The sequence below is a fragment of the Hipposideros armiger genome, unplaced genomic scaffold (genome assembly GCF_001890085.2).
Source record: "Hipposideros armiger isolate ML-2016 unplaced genomic scaffold, ASM189008v1 scaffold_821, whole genome shotgun sequence".
Lineage (NCBI taxonomy): Eukaryota > Metazoa > Chordata > Mammalia > Chiroptera > Hipposideridae > Hipposideros > Hipposideros armiger.
In genome coordinates, this window is record NW_017732171.1 from 216,605 (window position 1) to 225,192 (window position 8,588).

The 8,588-nt window shown below is 39.4% G+C and overlaps 1 protein-coding gene across 5 annotated transcripts in view; it reads left to right on the top strand.

Moving 5' to 3' along the window:
* TAB3 (TGF-beta activated kinase 1 (MAP3K7) binding protein 3) overlaps positions 1 to 4,119 on the top strand; it is a 55,828-nt gene extending 51,709 nt beyond the window's left edge. For all 5 annotated transcript variants that reach the window (XM_019629001.1, XM_019628998.1, XM_019629002.1 and 2 more), the window contains one exon: positions 46 to 4,119. In XM_019629001.1, coding sequence (XP_019484546.1) covers positions 46 to 194 — 149 coding nt within the window. In that variant the 3' untranslated portion in view covers positions 195 to 4,119. The remainder of the gene's footprint in view (positions 1 to 45) is intronic.
* The last annotated feature ends 4,469 nt before the right edge of the window (positions 4,120 to 8,588 follow it).

The window sequence follows — 8,588 nt, forward strand, 5'->3', positions numbered from 1 at the left end:
AAAAAACTCAATCTCAATATTTCTCTTAATCCCAACTTCCCTTAGAGCATCTTCCTGGCTCCAAACAGAGTCCTCGAACACGACCCCGAGATGAAGACTATGAAGGGGCCCCATGGAATTGTGACAGCTGCACTTTCCTGAACCACCCAGCACTAAATCGTTGTGAGCAGTGTGAGATGCCTCGGTACACCTGAATTCCGAAGAGTCTGCACCATGTTGCGAGTGAAGAGACCTCGAGCACCCATACGAAGAAAAGGAAACCGTGGGAATCTTCATCTGCCCAGACTCTTCATTTCAGATTACATAGGGGGAAGGAGGAATGACACTGAGGCCGCTTGAGTTCACTAAAGGGAAAATGGGGAGGGTTTTTCCCCCCCTCTTAACTCATTACACAGTGAGAGACAGAAAGGGATACTTGAAACAGAGAAAGGATTCACTCCTGAAAGAATGTATGTACACAGAGAATTGAAGAGCTCTTCTATGGAATCCCAATTGTTCAAGTTACTGCTGAGTGGCCCTTATTTTATAAACTAGAACTTTGACTCATAGTGTGACATGTTACAGTTTATACAGACAAACTGTGAATTCCCAGAGCAGACTCACCTGGTCTCAGCTCTCTGGAAAACCAAGGCTCCCCACGCTTCTTCCCGTTGCTTCCTATTAAAGAGAAGAACAGGAACAAGCACCCAGAATATGATTTGGGGGGGCAAAATAATAAGGGTATTTGTAATTGCTGCTTTTTTCAGGGGTCATTTCCAACACACAAACAAGATGTTTTAAAATGTGATTTGTAGCAGTCAGGAATTAGTCATATTGTGCCCTTTGTTCAAAAGTACAATCAGGCGAGAAGATCCCTTTTGCTTGTACAATGATTCACCAAGCTGTATCAACACTGGTAACTAAGACCTAATTACGCCACATAAAATCTATTAAGTTACTACATGCTTTTATTAGGTCCTTGGTTTTCAAAATAACAAGTCCTTGCAAAGTAGGATTTTATGAATGACCTTCTTGTAAAACTGCGCTTTGCCAACAGCACAGTGAATGTATGCCAAATGTAAACCCATTCCAAAATCCATCCGGGACTCCTGATCTCAGCTGTGCTTCTACAAGAAATATTTGCAGAGGGCCTTTTTTTTCTCTTTCCAATTTCGTGATGAATTCATGTTTACAGCACAGATAATACTTTGTGCCATAATCCTAACTTAGCTGAAAAAAACAAATCAATATTAGTTCAATAAATATTTATTTGCACACATGTTAATAAACCAGTGTGAGGGAAATTACAGTTGGCCAATGTTATCAAGTTGCACACTGCGTTATTTCGGGAGGAGGAGAAGGCTAGTCAAGAAATGTGATTAAGAGAAAGGTGACTACAAAGGACTTCAAAACTAAAAACTGAGTTTGTTCAGGTAGCTCAGGTGATTCTAAAGCACTCCTTTATTTCGGAAACCAGAACTTGAGGGTGTGAATACTGAAGAGACAGAAAAGCGTGTGATTCACTAGAATGCACCACTGGAAAATTAATAGGACAGTTAATTGACGTCTCTCCCATTGTTGAGAATTGGATTTTGGAATCTTCCCCTTATTTGGGTGAATATAAACAGCAATAAAATCGGTAGGTTTTCTAATCCTTAAAGATTTTACCTGAGGTTATAACTTTAGGAATATCCATTCTCCTCTCTTGCGCACTTGCGCTGCGCGCACACATATACACTTCAAGCTGTCATTGTATTCTAATTTGGCAGTAATCTCTGGCAGACCTATAGAAAAATAGGCTGCACTTGATACATAATGAAACCAAAGGCATTGTAACTCATCCTAGTTTTCCATCAAAATCATACTTTCACACTGTACCTACAACTTGGAAAACATTTTTTTCACATGTGGAAAATTCCCTACAAATACCCACTTGTCTCACAAAGTAAAGCATGGCTATGTAATTACACTGATAAAACATCTCTAGTACAACTGTGAAAATACTGGTGAGAAAGCAGATGGACTTAAAAAAGCATTGACCTGAAAACAGCATTCTTTAAAGGCTTTTGTAACACTGGTGTCTGTCAGTCTCCAATAATAGCCTGTGGGTCCTACTGTTCCGTGAAATGCCAATGCCTTTGCCTTTGTATGGTTTCAGATCTCTTTAGTGATGGCCGACCCCACTTGGTATTAAGTAACAATTCAGGCAGAAAATATATACTGCTTGATTTTGTAGCTAAAGGTTTACCAGTCTTCTTAGTGATATGCTGAAGTGGCAGCAATTAACTTGGCAGTTGTCAGTTGAGAATGAAAGTAGCATGTATGAAAACAGTTTGATGCTTTATGAAAACCATGTAGATGACTTTAAAACTATTGCATGAACATACACATCCAGGTTACTAAGCTGTTATACAGTAAATGCATGGTTCCAGTCCTTCGGTGATATATCTAGTCAATCATTGTTTTCACCTGCCAGGAAAAGTGAGCAACCAGTCTATTTGATAGGTGTAGAGAGTGTGGGGTATGAGACATCAGAAATCGAGTTTAAGGAAGTTTCTTGTATGTGTTCATTTCTGCTTGTGCACAAGTTTCATATGCCAATATAGGCTGTATCCAGTTTTTAAAATAAACATTATTTGATATGTTTAACTGTGTCTCATATCAACTGCTTTTGTCTATGACCTATTTGAACAAGAATTCAGTCAGCTTTCAAGGTGCCTTTTCAAAAGGAACTCCTAATCAGACTGATACGTACAGACCATTAAATGGTAGGATACAAATTGGATGGGGTCTGTCTGCTGAGGTGCCTATGTTCTTCGGATCAGTTGTGCAGTTCTTTTTTCTAGTAAAAAGTTTTCTTATTTTTTCTTAAAACATTGTTAGTTTGATGTATCTGGTAACATACAGACCTGACTATACATTTTAAATTAATTCACTGTTTTGTGAACTGGGTCTTTAGAAGAAAGCACCTTTACCATTTTGTTAAAGTACACTGCCCCTTAAATTTGGGAGTAGGTCTTAAAAGTTTAAAGTGGTAATAGACAAGCCTGAGACTTTCTATTAATAAAAAGCATTGTAAGATGTTTCGAATGGTGATAACTTTGTTTGGGAGAGTGTAGAGGCAGGGGGTTTTAAAGAAACAAAGAAATGCATTGTAAAAAAAGTAGTTTTAGAGCAGATTAAGAATGGTGGGGAAAGTGTTGCTAATTTGTTTATTTCCCTGAAAGAAATGGGATGTGTGATGAGCAGTTTAATAATTTTTAAGGAGCTGGTCTCAATTTTAGTACTTTTTAATTATTTTGTTATTGCTTTGTCCCAGTTATCTAGGGTTCATATCCAACTTTCTGTGGCAACTCAAGTTTTATATGGTATTTTAAAAGGTAATTGTAATGTCTTTGACAGTATAAGCAAAAAAATGAAAATATAAGGCATAGAAAAATTGTCCTTTGAAAATATCAATGATGTATCCTGGAATGTGAAAATATCCCCCTTTATAGTTAAAATTGATTTATTTTTATTGTAACCATTGTTCAGACTTTGAATGAGTTCATGTTACATGTTACAGTGTGTGTCTGTATTATCTGTAGAGAAAGACAAATGACAAATGAAATGTTACTTTAGGCACTGTCTGTGTTGCACCACTACTGTATCTTCATGAAAGAATTAACAGTATTTTCTTATTGTAAAAGTTAATTATGATGACGTTTTCACATTCACCAGACATGCTTTTTTTTTTCTATATTATTTGCATCCCCAAATATTTAAAACAAGTAGATTTTGCATGGCTTGGGCATTCAGAGATTATTAGAACGATGACACAATTTTAATTTTTAAAGCCATGAAAAGTTGCTTTGAGACTGAACAATTCTGAATTCTTATTTATAATGACACCCAATGTCCATGTTTTCCCTACTGTAAAAGAATTGATCAGTTTCTTCATTAAAACAGCAAAAACTTATTAAAGCTTGTAAATATCATTTCTCTTAGATTTCTGTGTATGCTGTGAATCAAATTATTTTGAGGTGAAATTGTACAAAGGCATTTTCAAAGGCTATGCATGCATCGTACCTCCAAACAGTTACATATTCGGAAAGTCAACGATTCCTCCAAAATAAATTAATAAACTAAAAGCAAACATTACATTCTGCATCTTTTCTGTGTTGTTAGAAATGGTTTACAGTACCAAACTTGTCCTAGTTCCAACATTCATATTTCTGGACTGAAATAGGCTGTCAGAACGTAATGTTTCATCACATTTTTGTTCCCCTATTAGAACATGTAGTAATGTTAGGTTTAAGGTATTAACTGTGCATTATTCTTACTTTTAAAATTGGGTTAAAGTATGTATAAGCAAGTTTTATATAAAAGGTGGAATGTTAGAAACTTACGGATTTTTATTCCACTTCAATATATTAACTTACAAAAGAAAGTAATTTTCTTTTTTTCACCTTTATATCATTTGTAGCTAGTTTTTCAAAGACACATAATCACAGAGGCTCTGAACCTCATTTTGCTAGGGTCTGTCTGTAGTCAACCTTCCCAACTTTTGCACCACAGATGAATTTTGGTAGATAGCCTTTTCAGTGATTTAAAGCATATTTAAAGTCAAAATAATCTCCACTACACCTTTTACTCTATGAAAATTTGCAAACAGACAAGTACAGAATAATCGTATAATGAGCCCCCAATTAATAACTTCCAAGGGCCGGCCGAGTGGCACATTGGTTAAGAACTGGCTTGGGACACCAGAGAGCCCCGGTTCGGATCCCACATATGAGGGCCAGTGACGCTGCCTAAGATGCTGAACAACAGCTCAACCTGGAGCTGGGCTGCTGTGATTTGCCAGCGAGGCGTAGGCTGCAGCCCCTGCCGCAGTGGGTTGCCATGGGCTACTGTGTGTAGCCAGCAGCCAACGTGAGTGGCCAGCAGCTGCAGTGAGCAGCCGTCCAGAAGCCGGCGACTGATCTGCCTCACCTGGGAAGAGCGCAATGATGGTGCCAACTTGGGCCAGTGAAGCAACATCCTCCACAACTAGACTGAAGAACAAAAGACAGCAACTTGTCTGTTCCCCTTCCCCCAATTCCCCAGCGCTGTTCCCATTCCCCAATTCCCCAATAAAAATCTTAAAAAAAAAAGAACTCCCAAAATTACCATACATAAGCAATCTTAGTTCTATCAATGTTCTCATCCACTACCACCATTTTGAAACAAATCTCAAAGACATCATAGCAAGTCATCTGTAAATAAGCACCATATACTCACATTGTATCTTACAAAATAATTTATTGCCAAGTATCTAGCGTTCAATTTCGAAGTCTCACAAATTTCTAAGCACATCTAAATTAGGGTCTCAACAGATCACTTGAAATTGTTATGTCTCTTACATCTTTCATCTGCGCGTGCACACGATGCCAAAAAAAGTATACGTTTTAAAATAAAAAACTTAAAATTACACTGATGGTAAACCACTTTGAGCACCTCTTGTAATCGCAGAAGTCAAACGTGACTTGTATTCATCTTTTGTTATCGGTATATATTGAGTACTACAATTTTAATACAGTTTTTTCCTTTCTTAAAATGTGTATACATATTTTGGCTCCCTCTGTATATATCGCCCCCCCTTTCGTTCAGAAATTATAAGGAGACTTCCCCCTCACCAGCTATTTGGTTACCCTCCACAACATCTTACAGTAATGTATTGAAAGAACAAAGATAACTTTAATAGTACATGAAGGGCCGACCGAGTGGCGCATTGGTTAAGAGCTGGCTTGGGACACCAGCTCTGAGCAGCACGACCCCAGTTTGGATCCCACATTAGGGCCAGTGACACTGCACCTTCTACAGCTAAGACGGTGAGCAGCAGCTCGACCTGGAGCTGGGCTGCCATGAGTTGCCGGTGATGGCGTAAGCTGCAGTGGGCTGCCGAGAGCTACTGTGAGCGGCCGGCAGCCCGGCGTGAATGGCTGGCAGCCAGCGTGAGCTGCCGTGACCCGCTGTGAGCGTCCGGCCAGAGGCCGGTGACCGATCCTCATCCGGGAAGAGTGCAATGATAATACCAACATGGGCCAGTGAAGCGACGTCCTCCACAACTAGACTGAGGAACAAAAGGACAGCAACTTGTCTGTTCCCTTTCCCCGATTCCCCAGCGCTGTTCCCCTCCCCCAATAAAAATCTTAAAAATAATAATAATAAAAAAATAAGTAGTACGTGAAGTATTTTTCTTATTCCCCATCTCATCATTTCCCACATCCTGGGTTTTCCCTTTTAAACAACTGATGTATTTTGAAATAGGAAATGACTTCAAATCTATTTGGCTACCACAATAGTGATTCATTATGGTGCTCATTTTGGTCATTAGGTATCTGTGAGAACTACATTATCTGGAATCCCACTATCTGCATAATGATTTCTCTAGGTATTGATTAGCTCAATTTTCCACACACACGTGTAGGGGGCTGCCGGGTGCTGGACACCCAGTATTTGTCTCTCACCTGCATTTCTCCAAAGACTTCCTGACTTAACTTTGGCATTCTGGCCTTTTTCTAGGACATTGCCCAGGTGATGTTTCTGTTGGAGGTTTCAAAGATTTTAATAGGGTATGTAATATGTGAGTTAGATTTTAGTTTGCCAGTTCCAGATTCTCTGAGCAGTCAAACCATGTCACTTGTCCTTGAACAGTGGTGGTGGGTTTGCTTTTGACTACCCTTCCTGACATTCCAGTATTAAGAAATCTAGAGTGTGGGAAAAGTCAGGCGACGCAGCCCTAGCTTCCCAGTTTTGCACTGTGGTTTGGGAACAAAATGCTGGTTACTATGGTCTATATTACATACTTTGCTTTTTTTTGTTGTTGGGGGGGGCCTTATTTGTGCATTTTCTTGAGGCTGTTTTCAGGTAGTTCTCCCTTGATCAAGAACCACTAACAGCCATTTTTAAATCCCATCCCTCAATTCTGGTTTCTTTTAAATCAATAAGAATAGCCTGCTTTGGGTGTGCATGGTTTAAAATATATATATATATATATATATATATATATATATATATATATATTTGAAAGGCATTTGGTGCAGGGGAGGAGAAAATTGGGTTAACATTGAAATAGCTTGCATACCCTATACGTTTTGTGGGTTTTTTTTTTTTTAGAAATTTTATTGGGGAACAGTGTGTTTTTCCAGGACCCATCAGCTCCATCCAAGTCAAGTAGTTGTTTCAATCTAGTTGTGGAGGGCGCATCTCAGTGGCCCACGTGGGGATCAAACCAGAAACCTTGGTGTTGTGAGTAACGCGCTCTAACCAACTGAGCTAACCAGCTGTCCCTAACCTATAGATTTTTGACAGTGAACCAAATGGTCACATGTGGCAGGGGGACTCCTATTTCAAGATTACAATATGAGTTTCTCTTCCCCAATTCTACTGAAATAATGAAGACATTTTTAAGGGCTGGAGAACAGGGAAGACAGAATGCAGATGGGGATTGAGGGCAGTAGCAACCAGTGTCAGCCAGCCCACAATTCCAGCCAACAGTGAAAGTAAACCTGCAAAAGCAGGTCCACAGGACCCCCCCAACGGAGCTCATGAAGACCCCCCCAGACTCTGAGCAGTAGGCAACTGGAAGGATCTGGGTGCTGGGCAGGAAGCACGGAAATTGCAGCATTTGCTTTCTGTCTCACTTGCACCACAGTTCACTAAATAAGGAAGGCACTTGGGAGTGGTTTGGCCACACAAAGGGTGTGATGCACCACATCGCTACAAGCTGCCACAGAGAACATGGAGGAAAAACTTGCTTGGCCTAGCTGAGGATTACAGGGAGCAATTTTCAACCCCACAGTAAAATACCTAAAAAATCAGCATCCACCGGTGCTTGCTTATTAATTGGCTAAAAACAAATACTTAGCAAAACATTGAATGTCCCTGTCTTTCCTATGCTCTGTAACCAAGTAATTTCTAATCAAGAAGAATTAAGCTACAGGAGAAAAGAAAACTTGTATGCTTTCTTTTTCATTATGGATTACCATATTTGCCAGTGCTCCAATCTTTTTAAAAATTCCTTAAAAAACAGTGAACTTTGGGAAAGAGTATTCTGAAAGAAGGACCTCATTCTATGGAATTGGAGCAGAAGCGAAAACTTTAATTTCTAATTTTAATTCCAAACAAAATTTACAGTAATGCCATATCTCTGAAAAAAAGGAGCAATCAGATCAGGAATGGGTGCTTTCAAATGAAAACTAATGTTTACGAAACTCTAAACTACAAACACAGGTAGTGAAACTCAGAAAACTGAATCAATAGAGAAATTATTCGAAAATTCAGAGGAAATGGATAAGGAAATGAAGAGCTAGCTAACACATAAGAAATGTGAATTCTAGATTCAGGAGATGCAATAAGGAATACCAGAAGAAACGAACACAGCAGATAGAGGAGAAGCAACAAACAAAGAAAAAAGAAGCATGAAGGTGGGAGGGTTTAAAAAATATATCTACAGAGCCCGCCGAGTGGCGCGTTGGTTAAGAGCTGGTTTGGGACGCCAGAGGGCCCCGGTTCGGATCCCACATATGAGGGCCAGTGACACTGCCCTCTACAGCTAAGATGCTGAACAACAACTCAACCTGGAG